The 25,522-nt window shown below is 34.7% G+C and overlaps 1 protein-coding gene across 2 annotated transcripts; it reads left to right on the forward strand.

Moving 5' to 3' along the window:
* The first annotated feature begins 27 nt into the window (after positions 1 to 27).
* On the forward strand, positions 28 to 25,424 carry LOC142973047 (protein FAM107B). Of its 2 annotated transcripts, none has more exons than XM_076114586.1 (4): positions 28 to 121; positions 15,923 to 16,133; positions 20,272 to 20,375; positions 22,763 to 25,424. In XM_076114586.1, coding segments are annotated over exons 1-4 (480 nt in total). In that variant the 5' UTR covers positions 28 to 120; the 3' UTR covers positions 22,927 to 25,424. The 2 variants fall into 2 exon arrangements, with proteins under 2 accessions (XP_075970701.1, XP_075970700.1); XM_076114585.1 differs by lacking the exon at positions 28 to 121 and adding an exon at positions 2,055 to 2,179.
* Positions 25,425 to 25,522: the final 98 nt, after the last annotated feature.

The raw sequence follows: 25,522 nt of genomic DNA on the forward strand, positions 1-25,522 counted from the left end.
AATTCGTAAATGCGCGCGCTGCGAGGATCAGAAGTTTTGTTTATCAATCAAATCAAGCGAAGGACGGTGTCTGGTAGTGTCACTGTTTGTGCGAGCGTTTCTTACGTAAATCGATCCCTGAGTACGTTTATGATAATAATTTAATTCTTCTTTTTTCTGTGCGTATCTTGTGAACACATTAATACGAGTAGAATTTAGTGCAGTGCTATTTTTTTTATTAAGGTAAGTTTTTTTGCATGGGACTGGGACAGTACTATACTCACCATTGGTACTGTTGTTATTTATATTTTTCGTGCACAAATGAACATTTATTTTGTATGGAATAACTATGATTATTATAAGCAGTAGTAAGCTGTAATTATATTATTTCCTAGTAGCGTAGATTATAGCATTATTTACCATTTTTAATTTTAACTTATGGTTGTAGTCATCTAAACAAAAGCAGGATTATGTAGTGCTGCTATTTTATTATTTCTTATGCGTTATTTATTAAATTAAACTTTAACATTCATAAATAAAGTTAACTAAAGGTAATGGTAATGTTATCATCAGTTGTTTACTCACCTTCTATTTAGCAGGTAAATACAGCAGCTGTTTATCTGCATTCTGAACATACCTATTAATATCTACCTGAGTACTGCAGTTTCATCATGATGCATTTTATTATTATAAGGCTCTACAGACAAATTGTTAGTTAGAATAAAACCAAGGTTCTGTCGTTTAATTTACAATCGATTTAAAATATTTCATTTGTAAATGCACTCGAAACACTGTTCTAAATAGGTAAATAGATTTCGTTTTTACGGGACTTTTCCTAGGATAATAACAAACGTTCACTTATTTATTGCAGCTATGTCTATTATCGCGTAGGTACCCTTAACAAAAATAGCAATGGTAACCACAATAAAGGTCGTATTTGTGATTAGACAATATTTGCATTGCGAGGAACATTTTTCATGTTTATAAGATTGTAATAAGACAAAGAAAAAAAAATCTGACATAAAAGTCTCTATTTAAAGTCCTGCTAAACTACTGTTTACGTACTATTTTGTACGTGACTGTGGTTCCATAACTTCCTACGTCCAAAAAATACCTGCCATTGTCCTACGAACTGTACATACCTACCTATCTACCAAGGTGTAAATAATAAGGAACTGTTTTCTTATAAGCTCGTATTACTTACCCACGATATTGATGGTGTAAAACTGTAAATCGTCTTGGGTTACCTTGATACATTGTAGGGCAAACCTGTGACACGCAAGTAGACCATTACGATAACTCAAAGACATTGCATTCGAACCACACTTGAAGGTAAAGATACAATGTCGCTAGAAGATGATATACACGTGTTTCAGTCATAAGTTCACGACAACATTTCAGAAATGGTGGACAAAGCCGAACTATCCTGATGCACTTTCAGTCCTCTTTAAGATACACAATTTACAAACATTGAATAGTAGGTACCTAGGGCAATGAAGACAACTAGCATTTCTTTTTGCCTTAATAGCAGGTACATCCTAAGTTTTTTTAAATTGCATTTAAGGTGCAGTCATCTAGTAATACGCCTATGCGGAACTACCAAACTCTTATTATAATGTACTTTTTGCGGGTTTTTCATCGTTGCACAACTGAACCAATTATCATGAAATTCGGCAGTGGATTAGTCTTTATCTTGGAAAAATAGTAAAAAAAAGACGCTGACTGTACGGGCAAACAAAACGTAGCATCTTTAAATATATGATTAGCTACTATCTTCAATCTTAAATGAGTATGCATTTTCTGTTTAATGCGCAACGTATCGCATACCTACCTAATACGAGTAACACCTATTCATAAAGTTAATTTACATAAGTCGGTTACGTTTTTCGTTAACTAATATTCGTTCCCTTTTTTAGTTAATCTTGTTTACATGTGCTCTACTCTGTTCAAAATCAAACGAATAGTTTTAAGCCGGTTAAGTTATAAGATGTTGTGGTTTGTATGAGTAGTTCAGTTCATTTTACCTGCGTAGTAGGGCAGGTAAGTTAATCCTGTTAGGTGGCCGTGACACGTTGCCCGGCTTCTGTATTGAGGCATTTAGTCGTCGCCACTCGGCCCGCATCCGTCCTCGCAATGTGCGAAGCCAGAGCACGTAAAACTGCACCTGCCATACAAGAGAAACTCGCCATTTATGAAAACGGTATTCTTATCATATCCATTGCTCATCGTAGGCTCCCAGTCTTGACTAACAATTAACGATCGAAAGTGTCATACCTCAGCTCTATCATTACGTCGTTGCATTTACATTTGGACAAGGTAGTGTTTCACCACGGCTAGTTGTCATTTGGCACACGTACTAATATGAGCTGTTTAAACAAAAGCACATGTCCAGCGCTTTCACGCTGCCTGGTCATGATATCCGATCACAGTGACATACTGCACCAGTTCGCTAACACCTGATACCCTTTGTTTACACTACTCCTTTCAAATGTTTACAATTTAATAGCAGTTCCGAGTTCTTATTTTCCTCAAACAAAGAATCGTTAACATTCATGATTCATAAAAAAATTGATACATCTGGTTGGTTCTATAATAGTTTGGTTATGTGTTACAGTATAAATGTTATGAGAGAGCATGTGTTGTGTACCGAGTGCTCCTGATATTAATACGGGAAATCGTGTCCCTCTTTGTGTCTTATCGGCTTTAAAATAATGTGTAGTACTGGCAGCCGTACGCTGAACTACGTCATGAACCTTAGCTTTGTACGTTGTCTGACGTATAGAGTACAATAACACTTTGTTGACACGTCCTCACATGAATATGAACCAGAGATTAGCTCCGCTTTGATAAGTAACGTCAGAAGGTGTCCGACTACTTTATCTTGTAACCGTTTATCATTCAAAGAACGCACGTGTACGAAGCACAGGGCTATTATGATGTACCATAACATTTCCATAAGTGAAGAAATGTTTCATGGTATGTACCAGGAAAACACTGGCTTTTTGTTTAATAGCACGTAGTAGTCGACAGATTGTTGAACCAAATATATAGCTTCTTATAATAATATATTTGTGCACATAGTATTATGCCAAATTTGTGTTCGTATAAATAGAAATGAAATGTATAGCATAGGTAATAAGTACATATAAAGAAAATCAGTAATTAAGCTAAACTCTGCGTACGTAACACTTATATTAAATTGAGTCATCATTTATAAAAAAATAATATGAAATATCTTTCCATGGAATGAACGACAAATTGTGATGTGGAAATATGGATAACTTTTTGTGCAGTTAGTGTGTAGAGTTAGGTAGTTGAGTTGTATAACATGAATATTTACAAATTTAATATATTGCACACGCATTGCTCTACTTTATTTTACGCAAAGGATCTACGTTTTTTTTCATGTGTTTAATCGTACATAATATCTTTAGTTTTTGCTACCATTTTATAGCTATTAAATGTTTATTTTTGTGTTGTTGCCTGAACAAATATGAATCATGCATAGTGCGTAATTCATGTGAAACATCTGGACATTTTTCAGTGGAACAGTTGCTATTTATATCGAGTCTAACATCAAAATTAAAGACGCGTAAAATTGAAGACACAAATGGTTTAAATTCAATAGGGGATGCTGGATTGGTATCGCAAATGTTGGCTGTATTGTGAATATCATTTGTCACCCGTCTGAAGCAGCGAAACCTGGCTTATAGAATTTCGATTGTATAAGTTTCTCAATTTCCTGCGAATCTAAATAAGTAGAAGTCGAATACATTGTAGCATCTCGGCCAAAAGTTAGATGACACCTTTGACAGTCAACTAGCTATGTTATATTTGTAAGCAGAAGCAATATCCGCAAATACAAAGTATCTTCATAAGAAAGCGGCAGAATTGTCGACTTACGACACGGCCATTACGCATTTGTCGTAATTTCTTACGAGAGTGGAGCGAACTAACCACTCCACTTCAAAGCAAACGCATTTTTCACTTTTAGTTCCAGGTAGTGAGTCATGATGGTCATGTGCGTTTGTGCAAATTTATAGTCACGTAATCATTAATTAAACAGATTTTAAAGGAAAAGGAAATCTTACAAAAAATATTTTACTTTTTTTAGCAGTCCCCGAAAACAGTAGAAACCTCTGTTTTTGGCTGTTACTTTGTTACTTTACTTCTCTTTCCGAAAAGACAAGCAACATTCTGCCTATTCTCACTAACGAGTACCGGCATTTGTGCTTTAGAATAGTCTCAAAGATTGACAAGCGACATCCGTCCGCTTTCAAACATCAGGTAACAAAATGTATCAGGTAGTTTACAAGCGTCGGCAGTAAACAGTTTGTCGCTGACTGGTCGATGCATTGAAAGCGAAAGTGCAATCAAGTGCGCCGCTCGACGTGCCGTGCCGCCAACTAGTGCATCACACCGGCTACGCTTAAAAGGACAAAGGAAGTCCGTCCCTGCTTCTGTTTTATTGTACCCAACAATGGAATCGCAGCCTTATGGCAATGCCTTTACAATCTGTTCTAGTATATTAATATACCCGTAGTTCATCTGCTACATGAAATATAATATTATATTTTTGCCTTGCGATTTAACTAAGTTCAGTTTGAAAACAGTAGATTTCGGAAAATCTTTTACTTTTTATCTAGAGGTCATCATTTCTTTAAGTTCCTGCAAATCAGTTTAAAAATACTGTTCGTCTCGAATAAATTACATAGCATTCATTTTATCCAAATCAAATTTAATGCGCAGTATTCTCGAATGGGTACTTAAAATTCTATACGCAGATGCTCATTGTTAATTTTAACATCACTCAAAATATTCTCATAAGCTTTTTTTACTACGATGATGTTAATGACACTTAATTCAAGTGCGATTCTTTGGTAGCAGCCACTTAGACACGAATTTTGGCGGTTCTTTGACCTTTGCAGACAGATCATTGGTATATTTCGAAATATAATTTGGGAATATAGTATATCATATTTACAGCCTATTTTTTCCTACATTTTTACAAAAGAATTCTTATTGCATACGTGTACGATTGTAAGTTGGGCGGGCGGCAAGTAGGGCGAGACGCGAAAAGCTCCGTCTGCCGCTAGGGGTCATCGCCCTCCGAGCCCTGCCCATGAACGCAATATTAAGGGATGCTCCTAACCATTGTTATCGATACTGTTTGCCGAAATATAGTTTGTAATAAAAACTATTTATAGTTCAGAGTTCACTGCCTCTGTATTACGGAGTTCTGGCGACCTCAATAGTCCTTGCAATAACATTGTTGCAAGGTCGAGTCTTTCTTCGGAACAGAATCTGGATTTATGAGACACTTAAAGTATAGCAAAATTGATTTAATATTGAGAGATGCTATGCTCTTACCTGTATGTACGTAGTATGGACATAAATATTATCTTTTTCTCGCACCATAAAATCATATTGCATCGACACCATAAACGTGCTGATCTAAAACAGACATCACTACGTCACATTTGGACTTTTATTAGGGTCATTTTCCTTTGATCACACAGAACTTCCATAATCACCAACTTAGTAGTCGGATTCCTAATCTATTGCTAACAAAATGACGTTCAACTGACCTAATAATCCCTTGAGTCGCTAGTTATGACATCCATAGGAAGTGTGAACAACATAATATTATCTAAAACTCCGCTATAAATAAAGGCTTACGATATTGTAACTGTAATAGGGCTAATCAAAATGTATCTTGAGTGAAGCTTCTGAGAATAGAATCCGGCAATATATTCGTTGTTGTAATAAATAAATTTGTATGTGTCGCTTGCAAGGAAAAAACCTCACCCCTAACACAATATCACAGTGCACTGCCTACAACTGAGTGAATACAGTCACAGTTTGTTTCACAACAATAAACTTGTAGCTTATGTGATGGAAAAAAAAGGAATCCAGTTCTCATTTTTGCAGTTTTACACATGTTTCGATATCGTAGTATTCCTTATTGCATAAGTATTAGATTTATCCAAACCTTCCGATATAAAATCAATGATTCTTAGAAAATCTGAAGTGCACTCATGGTTTCGATAAATATTGTAGGATCGGTCAAGGTGGGTTAGATAAAGGTATGGTATAGGTATATGTACATAGTGATAAAAGTCTTATCAAGAATCAACAAACTCATAACCCTTATACAAGCACGTAGTTTAAAATGTGTAATTTTAACAATTTTCTTCCACTGGACTAATTACTTTACACATTTATTACTGTTGCTGATGCTATCTACAAAATAAAAGAAACGCCTTTCCATTAGATAAATTAGGCCAGGGCAGTAAATTTGATTAAACAGAACAATGTTGGAACAAAACTATCAACAGACAGATACATATAATAAAAGTAAAGTCAGCAAACGAAGGGAAAGCCAATATTTTTAATGAAATCACTATACTACTGGTTGTTTTTGAAAGAAGCGTATAATCAACAAAACGTCTGTCTTTATCACTGCTTAGTCAACTTTTCCTATAAACAAGGAAATTCCTCTGAGAAATCCTATCACCAAACGAATACATCCTGAATGAGTAAAAATTTACTGTTTACCTTCTATGATGATTCAAATAGAATACTGGCACATACATAGGTGAATCAGTGACTTCGTCAGGATCTCGAAACTATTCGATTCAATAAAATGACTAATAAAAGTAGCGCAAATATAACTATATTTCGGTTTGCCTTGGAGAATCGCGGCCAGTTCTATTTAAGGAATGCGTTTGATTTCGTACCACATTATACGGAATACCGGAATGTTACCCGCGAGGTTATTTAAAATAAACATTTATGTAACTATTGGCTATACCGAACAGAGTTATAATCCACAATATATAGGAGCTGTTTTTTATTTGCTGCTTTGTGGCGTCATGTGTGGTATATCGTTATTATTCAGTAATGACTAAATAGTGTCCTTGTGTTAAAACATGGGGTCGTCCCCTCAATCGGTGCGAACCCTTTCCTAGTCACACCCTAGTTATTTAAAGTGAACGTTAATCTGTAACGACATACTATAATTTGTCTGTACAAAATGGACATTCATTTGCGACATGTAAAAGGATTATCGCTTCAGCAAAGAAAGGAACGATAAAAGAATTTTTAAATTAGACAAAAGAAAGTGAGCTAGTATTTTAAATGGTCATCTCGTATTAAAACAATGAAGTTCTATTAGTTTTATTGGTCTTATTAAGAGTATGAGGCGAGGCGGTCCATGCATCTTCTTTGGTCGAATCAGTTAACCTTTTCATTGAAGCACACGGGAAAACTGAGTGTTGTATTTATAACTGTCATCAACTGTAATAACTGATTCGTGTGCGCCCGCATGAGGAAGCGGCTTATTGATTGTGTCACGGAGGGATCATTCGTTCCATGTTGATATGTTGATTGCTCTACGTCGCCACCATAGTTAAGAGATTTTAAATGCATATCGTAAAAGTCCGCGTTGGTCCTTTGCATTTATATTGGGTCAATGAAGATCGATAAAGTGAATTTTTTATTTTTTCTTACGTTAATACGCTTTAACAAAGTTAAAGTAAGGGAAGTATTATGATGTTTTCGTAAGTACGACATTCGTACTTAATCAGTCCAGAGTATTTTGTGGCTCATATTAATCAATAGCACCTAGTAGAACTTTCTTATTACTTTTCATATTGTTCCACCACTTTTCAATATAATTTATGGGTTATAAACATCCAACCCTACTGGCGCACGTGTCTTGGGAGTCATAATGTAAACGTATATCTAAAGCAATAACATCTTCCATACCATTATAGCTGGTGAAAATAACCCTCCCGTTATATTGTCTAATGGTCACGCCTGTTTCATAATGATTGCCCAAATCGTAAACCAGATACAAGAAAACCCATTTAAAGTGACGCAATAAAACCGCTGCGATTGAAGTTTGTCCTATTTTTGAGCATATAATATGATTTTTGCTCGTACATAAAGTTAAAAGTCGTGTCTAAAAGATTTCTTCACTTTTTTTTATAGAAGTTGCTGTTTTGTTATGTATCTTTCTAGTTCAAAGCCTAGACAGGCCTAGTATCAGGTAGAGTTGCGCAAGTTTGCTTCACATAGATACCTACGGTCTATCGTTTTAACTGCGCTGTACACCCATTCTATTGACACAGTTCGAATGTATGTCGTTCCTATACAAGCAACATTCATTACATGGTCTGACATTAAGTGCGTCATGCTCATTATTGGAAATCTATTAGCATTCATTATAACCTGTTTTCGAATAAAAGGCCGTCACTATAATTAGCGCAAATCCTTAAGAAAAAATCTTTAGGTAGGTATTGAAATAAAACGCTGGGAAAGAAAAACAATAATTATTTAGGAACTCTATTACCTCCTCATTCAGGAAGGTTATACGCTTTTGCTATCCGGTTGTAAAATATGAGGATAAACTTCCTGATAAATACAGTAGCATAATGAATTAAAAAAAAACACAAAATTTTGCTTGCTCAGATATCAAGTACTTGTCTAGATGTGGTGAAAACGGCCGTAAGAAACGTTTGTGTATTTTGTAGATTATTGGTTAAAACTGCATATGTAATATGGTGCATATAAAATGAAATAAATATAAGATTGGGCCGGATTAATTTAATTACCTTTATCCCGTATTTATTTCTAGATCGAACTTCAACATCAGTCATCTGAAGGTTTGCTTACTAATAAGAATTAATTATCCGATAATTACTGAGCCTTGAAGTCCCATCAATAGATTGGAAAAAGGTCAGATCGTTTATTAAGTGAGTGTAAGTTCCTTCTTCAGTTTGAAACTGTATCGTAAACAGATGTAATGTTGTAGCTCATTTCGATGAGAAATGGAATAGGTCCAAATAACTAACTAGACAAGTATGCTTTTATATTCTGTAATTATAAAACCATTAGTATCAACAGTCCATATCTCATTACGCTTAGGCGCCATGTGTACTCATGCCTATAGTATAACTATGATGGTATACTACTATGATTTGTCCATATTAGAGTATTATTATAGTTACTATTCTTTCGTATAGGTAATGCTTAATTCCACTTTAATAACGAAAAAATCTCGCTACGAGTTTGTGCGGAATAATCTCGCAATTATTTTGCTTTTCAACGTTGCAAAATGAGCTCCCGTATTTTACTTAGTGTTCGTTGTGCAAATCTCGGCAAAGCCATTTAATTGCTTTTAAGCTCAATTTAACCTCCGTTTTAACAAGTTGACCCGATGTTCAAATGTTTTCTATGTGCATTTGTATCTGAAAAATCCATATGTTTTGACGGTAATCGCAGTACGATGTTTCTAAAACTAAGAAGTCTTGGTTAATCGTAGCGTTAAAAATAGACGTTAACTAAACCTAACTAGAAACAGCGCGACTGCAATGAAACTTGTACTATTTTGAAGCATACTTTAATTGCCGTTAGTTAACAGTCATTTAACTTCAGCCGACTCGGAAACGTTCCCGCCTGCAATTTCATTAATTAACCCTGAAAATGTATCGGAAATTTGCGAAAGCCTGCAAAATATGAAGTTATCGTGTAAAACAGTAACGTTGCATGTGTTTACCTTTTATGTAAGTAGTCTATTCAATGGCTAAACATGTGATGCATCACGCGTATAATGAGTTTTAATTGCACTTGTGATTCATAATGATGAATATTTGATATTCAATTGAAGCAGGTACTCTCCTCGATTGACGTTTTATTAAGATGACGTTTTTCTTCGTGACTTACACAGCCTGTAAGTTTCCAGGAAGTACCTTTGAAAAGAATAAGATGGATCGATAAAATTACCATAGCCAGTGACCGTATATACTTACTGTTCCTACTCAGCAGAAATCACAATACAAGCGGAAAAGGAAAGAAAAATATTCGTTTTATTTGCTTTATTTGATAGACAATAAACAGAGATTTCCCACTTACATCTTATTTTTCCTATTTAGATTGAACAAAATTTAATTTTCTTTAGATATTGTATTTAAATTATCGTTGACATAAATCTATGATGAAGCACGCTTGTGTAAAAGATATACGCTTACAGCGTATGGTCAAAGTTTCTAGAAGAATACCAGTACCTAGTTCTCATAATTGTGCTAGACGAGTAAGTTAAGTGGTCATACAATATAAATCCCTACCGGTATAGTTTCTTGACCATTCACATGACGATGAGTTACGTCGAAGTTTTTATTTTTAAATTGATATTGTTTACTAATACAACGTTGAATTTGAAGACAAATATTTTTGAAGGATAAACATGTACAAAAATGTTCAACATTATGAGCTAAGACTATTGTTTCAATTGTTATATTTGCATAACAATAAACTGTTCCTAGTGTAAAGAACCTGGTGCAACGTTCACACATACACGTCTATAAGTAGTACTTTGTGTGTGCTCACTGAGTCTCGTGGAAGAAAACTGGCGCGCAAAGTATTCAAAGGCATTTTCATCTCTTGAAGAGCGCCAAGCACTTTACTGGAAAAATTACAACTTCATATTTCTACGTTCTGCCTTCAAGTAACCTTACATTTTTAATTAATTAATTATTCTTTAGCGGGGTAAGTTTCCGTGACTGTCATAAAATATTATTATCTGATTAACGAAGTAGAATGAACAAGGTGGCAGCTGGCAGCCTTCAGACGTTAAATGACGTCGGTTGTTTCAGCGAATAGTCCCGAAACAACCTTGTAATGTTCAGTTAGTATGGTGAGCTAAAAATACCTATAGGTCAGAGGTCAGTTGATGGTGTTTGACTGACCTTTTAGGTGAACGATATTGCAAACAAATATTGATTGATGATGTGTTTTTGTGCTATATTGTTGTCGTTGCCGTGAACTCTGGAAAATGTATTAAGTTTTATGTCAAGACGTTAGTATTATTGCTACTAATAGAGCCAGAGCTTAGCATTATATTTTTATGCATTTCTTATATCGGCTTGTTTTGTATTATTATCCAGTGCAGTACTTCTGTAGAACGCAGAACCCATAAAGTAAAAAGACTTGTGACTTTACAACATCTTATTACACTATGAGATAGTTCTAGAGATAGAATAGTTAATTATTTATTTATCATCCAGATAAAATATTGTACATTGTAATAAACGAGAATTACATTTAAAGACCTGAGAGCCTCTTTTATCTCTAAGACATTTGACGTTATAATCCCATTTAAAAACTGCTTAAACGTTTATCTTTGAAATAATTAAGATAACACAGTAACTCGAGTGAACGCAACGTGTGTAAAACGCGCAAGATTTGGGCGGAGTTTTCTTTTCCAAAATTCTTTAATAAATAACCTTGAGTGAAACATTCCCCGCGTGTAGCAGCGACCTTCATAGACGGCTGGTTCGATACGCGGGCTCTGACTCTACACAGTGTACACAGTAGATATCCTTTTCAAGGGCACTCCCTGCGGGTGGCTAGTGGCTCCACCACCACTATATGTATAATATTATCTTACCTTAGTCGTCTAACTTGCGTTTTACTATCCTAACAACTCTTACTTTATAGTGGCAATTATAAACTCTACCTACAAATAGCCAATAACCAATTTAAAGCCAGTTTGTTTACGCTTTGATCTCAGAGTACCGTAGCTTGCGGTCGGCTAAGATGTGTATAAAGTGAAAATACTTTTATTGCTGTAAATATTTCGCTAAGCCTAGATGTGCATTGGTGGAAATCTTCATTTATTAACTTGGTCATTTCGTACATCCTCTAAATACAGCCGCGTGCGCGTCAATATGACATTTCCCGGATTGTTGCATTACACTTCGTGTTTGCGGCAACTTACTGAACGTTATATACCGGGTAATGAAGTGTTAAATTGTAACAAAGAGAAAGTATATACCTAAACACATTAATTATTTTCTTTAACACTTTCCGTCGTTTACACTGGCCGTTATACCTGCAACAGTATTTTTAGAAACTTTAATAAACATAAATATAATCAAATTGTGGTAATAAAGTTTTAAACATGCGCATGTTTGGAACTATGTTTAATGTTTAAACATTAGTGTAGACATTTAGAGTTATTGTTTTGCAACATACCAAACAAGTTTGTGGTTGAATGTCAGTCATGATGACACTCGGTGGTCAATGAAATCATAAGTTACGTACAAAGAGACACGTAACATATCAAAGTGGTAACTTGTTAGTTAAATATTTGTTTAAGAAGTTAAACAGCTGGTTAGGAAAGAAGTCGTACTTAGTTTAGTTCCGTCAATGATAAGTACTAATGTTAAACAATACACTCGTAATTTGCTACACATTTTCTGGTAATCTCGTTATTAGCTAAGTAGGGCACAAAAGAGTAAAGTATTATGTTAACAAATGAAATAACTAAGATAAACTCGATAACGTTCTTTTGTACTAAAAACTAATTTCCACCCGCGACATTTTCCACTACAATTATGTTTGCTGAAACGCATCTGCATTATTCAATTTTTTTGTAGGTAACGGATACCCCCGTATGCAATCATATAAAATCCCCGCCTTTATAATTAATACATCTTCACAAGATAAATATACTAGAAGTGTTTACTTAATATAAATTATTGCTAATGACTAGAAACTGCAGATATTGCAATGAAATCATGATGTCTACGATCTAACTTATGTCACAACTTTCTTCAACTACAAGTCGAAGTACGCACCTAGGTCTAGACTAGCTCTGGGGATTATATTATTAGTCGTGGTTGCTAATAGACGTAGAGTTATGTTTGACAAGAAAGAGGTGGAACTGGTTTCTTTGGTACAAGTGGTTCCGACGCAATGAGGAAGCAGTAGAATGCGCTAAATTACAGCAACTGTCATTACATCGCTAAAGATTTTTTAGGTTAGTCTCGTAGTATTTAGTATCACTATTGAGTATTTTATATCGTAATCTTCTTATCAGATGGTGTTTGGACTGTGAGTTTAAAATCCAAATATGTTTTTCGCACACTTTCCTCTTTATAAAATTTTAAAGCTTTCGTATATAAACGATTTGGTATCATGGTGTCTCGATCAGAAACCTTTTAGCTTAAAACAACGTTCTATATTAGTTCCTTATCAAATTATCTATAACTAAATAAGATAGCAATACTTCAACACTTTTCAGATATTAAATTTCAATATCACTTGAAACTCTTCACATTCAGGAATTGAACACAGACGAATGTTAAACATGAAACCGAACCGATAACGGTTATCTATAAGTGGCTAACGTTCGACGTTATTGCTTCACAGTTTCCTTCCATCGTTTCAACAGACAATAATAAAATTAATTACTGCAATTGTGCAATTTTGCACGAAATTCGGTTGTACCGTTTTGTTAAGTTTTCGATACGTTTTTTACATTATATCTATACGAACGTGAAACATACTACCGATCGGAATTTACGAACCGATAATTATATTATTTATAGTAAAATTGTGTTTTCCTATTGATAACATCATGTATCGTCGGTATAATTTAATTATTGTGGTCAATGCCATTTCAATATTAATTTTGTGCATATCTGTCACCCAATAGCGGTGAATATCATTAAGATTTTCATCGAATTTCCTTTTGTTTCTTGTGATTGTTATCTGGCCGACAATACAAAGCAAGGTAATTAAAAACCTGATAGAGATGTCGTACAATCTTTAATATCTACGCAATTTAAATGACCGTTGAAACAAACCAGGAATGTTACTAAGGAACCAATATTTATTTTAATTGGTGGTATTTTTTCATTTATATAGTTTTTTCCTCTTAATTATACAATGTATATCGATTGTATATTTACCAGAAACAAATATTATTGTCGATGCGATAAAATGTCTTTTTTTGCTATTTTTTCCGTCATCGCGGATAAACCGATTTAAATAAAAATTGGAATATGATGTATAAAACACTCATTGCGGGGATAAGCAAGTTAAAAATAAATAAGATCAACTTAAATAAAGTTTAATTCTGGTAGAGCTATCAGATGATATATGAACATTTATAAGTAATAGCTGACCCGCGCAACGTCGCTTGCGTCACTTAAGAGAATGAGTCAAAATTTTCCCCGTTTTTGTAACATTTTTGTTGCTACTCCGCTCCTAATGACTAAAGCGTGATGTTATATGACGCCTATAGCCTTCCTCGATAACTGGGCTATCTAACACTGAAAGAATTTTTCAAATCGGACCAGTAGTTCCTGAGATTAGCGCGTTCAAACAAACAAACAAACAAACAAACAATCAAACAAACAAACTCTTCAGCTTTATAATATTAGTATAGATATAAAAGAAAAAAAAACGACAACTGAAACTTGTGTCATATCTATCAATATATCAACTTTTGCAAACTTTACTAGCAATGAAGCAAGCGACTTTACGGGTTTGAATGTTACTACCATGCTTAAAATTCCCCTCAATTTAAGATTATCCTTTCACTGAGTAATAATATGTACAATGATTAAAAAAAACTAACTAAAAGAGGACAAACCTACACAACATGTACTTATAATACGGTTTTTGTAACTGTGTTATGTCAGTGATAAATTTATCAACATAAAACAACATGGTTTACGAATGTCGGTCTGTGTAACGAATGGTTTGTTATGTACTTTCTTTGATACTATATGTATGATAAAATCCTGTGGCACCTAAGGAACCATACAGCCCATTGTAACTTAAATAGAGCGTTGACTTTAAATTTAATTATGAGTTAGTCGGCGCAATAAGGCGTGCAAATGAATATACAAAAAAAAACTATACAGTTCCGTTTGTTTTAAGTGCCTGAAATGAGGCCGTGGCGCGAGATAACGAGCAGGAACAAGTGGTGAAACGTTTTAAAAAGTCGAGTTGGGGATTGCGCTCCCTTAGAAAAATCATCATGTAATGCTCTGTTATTTTCCCGGAAAGGAAGTGAGATGCCTCGGCACTCGGCGCTCTTATTAACCTGAGCTCAGGGGGTTCGCAATCACGCCCGTGACGTATTCAGATCGTAAATGGGGTCACAACCATAAAACAATACCTCTCGCCTTCCCTCAGAAATATTGCCAATAATGCGTTCTTTGCATTTGTATACATAAAATAATAACACATCAAGTATGCGTTTGGCCAGTGAAGCGTAAAATCAAGTAACATGTCGTAGGAAACTTACTTAAATAATATATTTCTTAGAATGCACACAAGAAACATGATTGATGGCAGGAATGTATAATCAAAGCCTGCATAAGTGACGCAACGTTAATCAATAATCGCGAAGAAAAAGTGAATTTAAATTAATTATTTTACCACACGTGTCCTGGCAAGAACCAGAATCAGTGTTAATGATCGTAGAGATACATAAATATCACATTTAAGCAATTTATAAATTGTCGTGCAAATGTTTTTAACTATGCATAATGTATGTAGTCAGTATCAAGACTTGCGTGTTGCGTAATAAAGATTTTCGACCTCTAAATTCTAGAATCTTTGATTTCGAAGCAAAAAATTTAAGTTATGTGATAAAAACAACTAAACCGACCTTCAAACTCTGTTTAATGGCCGAATATATGTGAGCAGTAGAGATACGATTCATGGAACAACTGACGGCCTTTAAGTAGTGAACAATAATAAGCCGTATGCTAATATATTTTTTATAAATCTTATAACGCTTGCGCACATTCTTGTATTAGTATGCTTTATGTATTCTTGACGTTGATGACATCATCAATGATTCATTAGATTTAAAATGTGTACCTATATTGTACGTAGTTAGTGGACATCACCAATTATCTCATTAAACTAACAATGAAATTAGTGTTGGAAACATGATCAAGTCTTACATAGACCATGCGAAAAGGTTCCGGTGCATACTGTTAAGCTATTACGCATTATTATAAACTCCATAAATGATATATCTTCGACTCTACGTCTTTGACTTTAGTGATTCACGGCTGTTATGAGTATGAGTCTATTTCATGCGTAACTTAACAAGGAATGTTATTGTTTGCAGTGTTATCAGCGAGCGCGTTGAGCGCGGCTAGCGGCGTGGGCCTGGTCCCCACGCTGGTGTCGGAGCCTGCCCTGGGTGCGGACGTGGATATGGTGCAGGAGGGAGGCGCGGCGGCCGATGGACTCATCGCGCCGCGCCGCTTACAAAACCCCTGCTTGGAGAGCCCCCAACGCATGGACCTGCACCGGGAGCTGCTTTTTAATCAAAGGATGTGAGTAATTACTTAATTGATTGAATTATCTCTCGAAACGACTTCGTGATTTCGAGGCCCATCTACAAATACATTATGTACGTATACAGCGCTGGTAGTGCTGCTCTTGACTGGCACAAATACAATTATAAATACTTAAAGAACATGCATCCCATCAATCCTTATTGATCATAGTGACTTGCAAACATGTATGGTATCTAATGAGAGTAAATTTAATTATAGTTCGCGGTCAATCTCTGCACTGTTCATGATCGTAACTTCTATACAATGGAAAATGAAGAAGAAAATTACTACATTTTATACTGAACCTTGAGATTTTTTTTCGATATTCAAGCCTTCGTATCTACAGGTTTACCTTTGTCCGTGGGTATAATAGAGAACTCTTCTCGAAAGCACTTTGTGGAAGCGACAAGAGTCTTATCCGATAACTTCTACTTTAGGAAAGTGGGTCAGCTAAGATTTTGTTCTTTTAATTAAGTTACGTACTTATAATATAAAGTGGGGATTTTTTAGAATCCTGCATATACTCGATGTTCAACATATCTAGTGTAATCCGTAAAACTTAAAAGTAGCAAAAAATGTTAGCAGTGAGTGTAAAACTATGTAACAGTATTCAAGCAATGAAAAAACAATGTAGTACAAAATTCTCATGGCTCCGTTGAGAGTGAACATAGAACACGTATCATGCATGGTAACGTTTTATCGGCTTGATTGAGTTATTTCAACAGTACGCTACTCTGTAGTTAGATTCTGGTTTATCGACATTGGATTATTTTGTAAAACGAGTGGGTTCTATCCTTGGTAAAACTGTATAACGAAATTGGATAAAAATAATATTTGCAATGTACATAATACATACTAACAATACAAATAAAACGTACTTATTCTTATTTGTATTGTTAGTATTAAAAGTTTATCACCCACGCAGGTGAGCATTTCCCAGGAGAGCGTGTTCCATCCTCATTGTAATCAAACATCCTTTGGGTATACCGTATACCCTTCTACGACACTCACAGGAAGAAATGGAGTGCCTGTGTTCGTTAGCGGAAACCACACAGCGATGTAAAGGAGATATGAAACGCTTAGATATTGCGCAGTTGATTCAATAAACGACCAGCCCCATAAAATATATAAATATATAACATTGGTTATGCAACGGCTACGGAATCTTAAGCTAATGAATTTCCGACACGCAATTTGCCAGTTTTCATACTTTGATCTTTGTTGCGAAAATATGACCAACTAGCAAAATGTCTTTCAGTACCTTTCAGTACCTGTATTTTGTCATCCTCATGTAATTCAAGGAACAATTTGGTCGTTTGAACACAAACATTTGATTTTAAAACTACTTTATTTCTCAAACTACTTATAGTATTTATTTAAAACGCTTATTTCATTGTCACAAAAAAGCATTTTTTTATCGATTCATAAGATTATTTTATATTCACGTCGTGGTAAACTGAAGGGATTCTTGAGTCAGACCCATTTCAATCAGATGTAAGGTGACAGCTTGTTTAACACCCATTCACCCCACCTTTACAAAATATGATTTAATCAGTGTAACGTTATCTGTCGCCGTCATAATCCTTAACATTCTTTATTGTCGTGAGAATTTTTCTGTTTACAGTTACATCATCGCCATTCATTGTTTGCTTTCGATGATCTCAATATTTTGAAAAAACACTTACCCACAAACAAATAGTTTTTTAAACATTATCTTGTAGTTTCGCTGCAATGTATTCTTTATGACGATGATTCAATATGTAGTGACTATTCCAATATTTACTTATTTATAAAATGAAGTTAATAGAAGTAGATCGGGGAGTTTAAAGAAAAGAAAAACAATTTAAATCATTTCGAAAACTTGGATTAAACAACTCATACATAAGACATAAACTCCTGGCTCAGCTCTGTTGTTTTAATAGAAACTTCATAGCAAGCGGCCGCATAACTTTGTCACGCCTTATTGGAAACGTCGCAAATACGGAACCCTACTTAATACGCACCAGTCTTGTTTTAGCTTTAAATATAAAATTAACGGGTACTGGAAAACATGCGGTGACTAGTATGTTTAGTTTTTGCTAATTCTAAGTTTGGTGCGGTTCCTTAGCGCACAGGTGCACCACATCCTGTCTCGAGTCTTGCACCCGCTATAATTATTATTGAACATCTGTCGACCAAGCACGCTGATCGCTTTGTGCTAACTCGACTCATTCGAACAGTTTTTTATTTTTTGTGAAATCTACAAAAGGCAAGTGAATATTGAACACAAATCGCTTTACAGATGTTTTGACCTGTTGATTCAGTCCATTTCCCCGTCAATGCGATTGTCGGAGACGTCTCGTCCTGTTATTTCCGTGCACGGCTGCGAGCGCCGCTTGACGGAAGGAAGTAATTCCCAGTCCGCTAACGGGAATTCTATATCTAGTTGCTACAATGTATTTGCCAAGCTGTCATAAATTCAATAATATTATATTTGAGGGAATAAACACTTTCGCTTAGAAATATAAAAAGACGTTAGTCAGTAGTAACATAATTGAACTAAATTACGGTATTGGGCACTTGATGGAGGGCTATAATGGATGGATAGGATCTATCATAATATATGCTCAATAGTAAACTAAAGACCAACTCGTAATTATTTAATTGTGCAATACATCAGTAACACCTCTGTGATTCCTGATTTTTTTTGTATCTAAATATCTATCTTGGTATCTACACGCAGAGTTTTACGAAAACTAATCTATGTAGATAACAGTATTTGAATATTATTTGGTAATAACCTGTGTAATCCGGCTTAATGTGTTTCACCTAACGCTTACATTCCTCATTCGTAATCATCATAATCTAACATTTCTCAACGATAGCAATTTCAAACGCGCAATAAACCTAGCATTAGCCAATAGATTAAATCAAAATCAAGATTTCAACTCGGTACATATTGGGACGAGTTAGAGCAAAGCGTACATAGTATACTCGTTGTAGCATTAAGGGGTCGCAGCTGGTGATGGCAGAGATTTAAATCAGGATAAGATACCAATATTGAGATCTTAAATTCGCGTATGACTAGACTTTATTTCAGCGGCTGTTGAGATAACTCTTGATTGTAGAGATGTAGGTACTAGGTGGTGTGGCTTGATCCCGCGGAGCTGTTAGTAATTAGCTGGGATTAAATCGTGCCGACGATCTCATGGCAGCAGGGTGGTAATTCGATCCAAGCTTCTCTCGCCTCGGCTGTAAATTAATTCAAAACGTTAATGCCCTAAATAACACCATGTTTGCCAATGTGTTTACATTCTACGCAGACATAATACACGCTGAAACATATTTCACAATGTTATCGGCGTTATCGCTGATAGTATACAAGCATTTGTAAAAATATTGATTCGACGTAATTGATAAATAAACGCGAGCGGGATATGATATTATTAAATGAACAAAGCGAATAAAATGCATGCGATATATTACGACACAGATGTGCAGCTAAACCAATAAAACAATGCAGTAACTTTTTTGACGTCATACGAACAAAATAGTCCACACATGCAGGTATTGTGCGTGGGAAAGCTGCTAGGGAACTGTCTCAATAAAGAACATAAGCTATTCAGCATAAGATACTTGGTATTGTTCAAATATTATTATGTAACGCCGCGATTTCTGTTGCAATCGTATGCATTCAAGGATATGTCCATTAATTTTACACAGTAACATTGAAAGAGGAACGTAAATTAATTGGCAGTTATTTTTAATATTTTTACATTTGATAATTAATTCTTAGCGTTTAATATGAAGTGATATTATCATTTACTGGCTATTTAATTGTTGTCTACTTAACACTTCGTTTAGCACAAATTTGAATTAAATGTAGAGGTATTATAAAATAAATAATATAATCAGACAGTCGACGTAAAGTTATCATCATTATGTAATACGTCATAATCAAAATAATTTGCTTCGCCTACTGAATACATTACCATATATGGTAATGAATTTTGTATGAACGTTATCAGTCGCGATAAGATACCGCGCCAATATTATTAGTAGAGCTCTTTGTTACGACTGAACAGTTACTATCACACTCATGTAGGAAATGATATTACATATAATATGGATATTGATGAATGACTTTTTTTTTCAGAGGAAAGAATGTGTTGAACCAAAAAAGCGAACTACAAAAGGCCCTATCAAAACACAAAGAGAAGCAAATAATGAACCAAGTAAAGGAACACAGGGAAACACCAGGTACATATACTCGTTACTTAACTTATATTCATATTTCCAATAACAGTAGGTAGGTAGGTACGCTGTCGGAAAAACGTTCTATGTATATTATCTAAAATTGTGTTTTACAATATTCCTATCATAAGTAGGTTATTTTCAACAGCGACCTTTTCCGGTCGGCATTGTGTTGACGGTATTATCATAATCACATTTGCCTCGCTTTTAGGTTTTTAATATTAATTTCCCCACTTCTTAAAATCGATGAGATATGATGCTGATATTTAGCCATATTTCTTACGTGGTTCTTAGTAGTTTGATTCATTTTTAGTAGAAGGAAAAAAATTTTTTTTGAACATTCGAATTTACCAAGAGTCATAACATGAGTTTTTCACATGTAAAAAAGAAATAAGTATAAGCAATTATAATAGTATTTTACAAAGAAACGAAGTATGAATATCTTATTGAATCCTCTATTTAGAAGTTATAAAAAATTTAAGAAATGTTTCAGTAAAATATCGAAACCTTTTGAAATGCTCCATCCTTCGATGGAGGCCTTTGTTAACCTTTTATCTAGATGTAAAAGTTAGTCATGTAGGCAACGGTGTCACTCGGTCAGGATATAAACGGCTTAGAATACGTTACATCACATGAAGCACAGCATTATCACGTATTTGATATAACATTAGGTAACTGAATCATTAATCTGATCGACCGGCACGTGCCACATCCGGTGATGTATGGTTACGTCGTTTCATAATCTTAATAAAAACACAATCTTACTAACTACTGCCGGCCTATTTCTTACATGGAAATGATCTAAGTAAGTACTTCTTTTCATTCAAATGACATGCAAAATATGATGCACGTATTTATCGATAGGCCTTATACTTTTACTCTCACATGGGCAATTCTGACGAAGTTCGGATCCGAATTCCTCAAAACTTGTATGGGTTCGGTTTTTTTGCTCGCATATTTGGACGCTGGCTCTTTATCCGGCACAGTTCGATATGAGCACCGCAGGTGCACTCGGCGGCCGTTCACCCCAACAGTCAATAATTGTGGACATTCCTTGTACGCCTGTACACAATGTAAATGAATTCTAACTCAGTCGGCTATCTGGTTTGTGCATACTCGTATAGACTTATAACAATTTTCTCTAATTGGTCCGCGTGGATGTCGATGACCAAGGTTGGATGAAAGTGAAACTGCATCTGGTTGTTTCCCGTCTGTCCGAATGGTGCGATTGGTCAGCCGTGGGAGAAATTACTGCCATAGATAACAATTACTATTCTAAGCTTACTCACAGCTATTTTCGTTGAATAAATCTGAATAAGAAGTTTGCCAATAATTTTGTAATACGTACTTGATCTATATCCTGCATACATTTGCTAAACTATACTAACATTCGTTCTCATGAATTATTCGGATGTTTAGCAGTTTTAGTCTGATGATTAAGCAACAAATTATTCTCAAGATAATGCTCGTATCCTTTTTACCATCCAAGGTAATCGAAAAGAAACTGAAATCAGCACACGTAATTAGGTTGATATTAGAGGTTGAATACGCTTGCTTTGTATAAATAAAAATATTGTGTGATAATTACACAAAAACTTTTAAATTGAATTTAGCTGACTGGAGCCTTTGGGTCCCATTAAACTTTAACATTAGAATCGATAGAAACGTTTCCTACTATTTATCGCGGATTCTCCTAAATCTACGTGTGTTGTGTTATAATGTATTGTATTGATTTCCTAGACCCTTAGCAGTTGATTGACCAGTAGGTCAAAGATGCAATAACTCTATTTGTGTACTATTATGAAACGAACGGAGTTCAAACTACGAACATAAATTTTTATAGGACCCTTCTAAATCATAATAGCAACTGCACGTTTCAAAGCGGTAGTAGTATTTGGCTACTACCAAAAATAGTTGCGTAATGAAAGACCTCATTTGAATAAAGAGCTTCGAATATGACCGCAGGACCTAGATAGCCTTTGTATGTTTGATTTATAGGGAAAGTTTATGTCTGGAGGATATATTATATTATTATTAAGTCGTTACATTGCAAATATATTAGTAATCTACAATCATTACTGTCTCACATAGACTGCCGTATTCTAGAAGTACCTGCTTATGGATGGTGTAAATTCCGTGCGATGTTTTCCTCGTCTGTTAGAGCTACACAAATATCCTTAAGCACATAGTTTTAAATGATGCACACACAGGTAATTAGGTTCGCCTCATTGAATGAATACTTGAGCTAATCACGGATATATTATGAACTGATGGTCATCTGTCTGCTAATATTTGTTCCAAGTGAAGAGTCAAAATACAGTTCCATGTCTCTTCATTTAAGTGTATTATTTTAAATATTATTGTATGTATCACTTGGCTTATGTTGTTTCCAGAATTAGAAAGGGCGATAGCGGAGCGAGCGCGGCGCCTGGAGCAAGCACAGGAACAAAACACAGAAGAAATAGAATCGGGAACAAATCCTACGTTGCAAGAAGTGCGCGCGCGCCTCAGACACGCCGCGCCGCCCGCGCACTCCCCCGCCGCCTCCGCGCATTGAGACCCTCTAGACTTCCCCTTTGACCCCTCAAGTATGCATCCATTGATAACATACATTTTTCATTCATTGTTTAGTGTAAAGTCGACACGCTTACTAAATTAAAAACTATACCTAGGCGCACATTTATCGTGCCCGCTTTTCACTAGATGTTAATCCCTCTTAACCATTTAATGGCAGCGTTATTTGGCTATTCTTAATCGAGGCAGAGGTAATACATTAGTTATAGAACTGCCATTAAATGGTATGAATAAGAGAAATCTTCTATACCTCATCCATCCCTAGTATGTGATCCTCAACCGAAATATTAGTTATAGACTTCTGAATATTAATCTAAAACATCTTTTTCTGGATTGTAGTTTAAATCAGAGTACCTATTAACACTTTTTAGATCCTCATTTTAATGTCTTCAAATTTCAATCTTAGAGATTGAGATGCTCTTAATAAACTTTAAATGGACTAGTTCCCTAATATAATTGTTTGATGTTAGAGCATACCGTAGATTCAGTATTCAATGATTCGATGTAACCAATGAGTTGATTCATATTTTCAAATTGTTCTTATATCGAGTAGTCGCACATGGTGAATGTTGTCTGCGATTAGCGCCATCTATGTGTATTAGTTTGTAACTCTTACTAATATCGATCGCATCTAGTTCTGGATGTCGGGGCATAGACCTACTAGGCAAAACAATGTTGAATTGAAACTTGAAGGGTAATTATTTAAAATATCGGGTTAGAGGAATTGGAAGTGCACTGTATATTTAAGCATAAGCAAGTGTGCGTTGCGACGATGTGAGTGATGATACGCTTTGACTGCCAAAGCTTGATTGATTATAATAATCGGTTATTTTTATTGTATAAGTCGAACAGCTATGCTTTAATCTTTTTTTCAACGAAAAAAGGTCACTAAAAGTGTCACAAAAATATTAAACAGTAGCGATTTATTTGTTAATGTATTATTAAAATGCGAGAATGGTGTTAGACGAGTACTAGAATGTACTAACATTGAGTCATGAGTGTTTCAGACATCTTCATTTTAGTTATGCACTTATTTATTTTATATCACAAATACGTATTATATCGAACAACTATTTGACTGAGGAATCGACTGCGTGTGTTGTAATAATAATTATGCTAAGGGTAATGTCGACTTCAAACCAGAGATTATAAATATTTTTCTAAACTTTTTGACGTCACAAATCTTAACATTCGTAGAGTTCATTCGTAAGCATTTACTGTTCTTGTTGTATTCTGTAACGTATCCTTCACAATATTGTTTAGAGATATCTGTCGGACTAATAATACTTGTAATAACTATTTTATGACATTCATTATTATAGAGAGTAGATAGATGTTTGCAAATTACAGATGTATGGTTTAGATATAATAATATACTTAAAACATATTTTATTGTCAGAGTAGAAATCTTATAAAATAGAGTGAATCCTAATAGATATTGCCCATACCCAAATACAGTTGTTGACGAATTATCATAAAAGTCTTACCTAAAGAGCCTAATCGGTAATAAATATGAATTTAATAAGCTTTATAGGCACATATAAAATATATCTAATTTTCTACATACTCTTGCACCTTATAGAAAAGGCCTTTCTTAATGAATCCAATAAATAGATGACCAGTGTATTAGAATTTGAAGTGTTCATAAAAGTGATAGAAAGATATTTTTGTATATTTGAGATGCCTGTGGGTTCACTGCAGGTTTTCAAAGTTTAATCGATATTCGTAGTAAACCCCGAAGATACATTTAAATATTCACATTATTATAGTAGATGTTGAACATATATTATTATAATAACTTCAAGTAATGTTTATGAGATAATCGACAACAAAGGTTTATTACTAAATAGATATATTAGTTATTCAGTGGCCATGCGCGGAATTATTTGTAGTAGAATAACGCTATTCGGACATTTGGATGAATCTCTGATTGTATTTCCCGGTTATTTTCATGGAATAAATAATAATAGAAGCGAACAGTCGGAACAGGACCTACTTACACATAATATAAATTATTATAATCGCTGTGCTTAGATAGACGTCGTTTTATAAATACCTACGTATTATGTTCTCAAGTGTGCCTATTTATGAACTTGTTATTTACTTTCAGAGTATTAATTATTTATCGTTATAAGTTAGATTTTAATAGGATGACGATTCTCACAAAAATACCAAAATTGCAAAAATATAGTTAACTATCATTCCACTTGTTATTCTTTCACTTCTTTCATTTCTGTGTCAAAATGTGTTTTTCTTCTTCTGTTATAAGGTTATTGTTAAGTTATTGTAACTTAGTACAAAATGGCACCTTCACGATATGAAGGATAGTTGTAGGCTTTCGAAGCATTGTGGCCATCTAAAGTGCGACATTATTTGACGAAGGTAGTGTTTAAGTAACTTACTCCTTGTATGAATAGTTTGACATGGAACCTGTACGAGAATTCAATGATTTGCATAGTCAAATAAAAATGTTTTAGAATACTTGTCTATTTTTGTTATATTCTTCCTATTTTATTCCCCTTATGTAGAGGTTGGTATGCAGCTATGTGGAAATGATAATCATTTTACAGAAACCAGTT

Source organism: Anticarsia gemmatalis, chromosome 5, assembly GCF_050436995.1.
Source record: "Anticarsia gemmatalis isolate Benzon Research Colony breed Stoneville strain chromosome 5, ilAntGemm2 primary, whole genome shotgun sequence".
Taxonomy (NCBI): Eukaryota; Metazoa; Arthropoda; class Insecta; order Lepidoptera; family Erebidae; genus Anticarsia; species Anticarsia gemmatalis.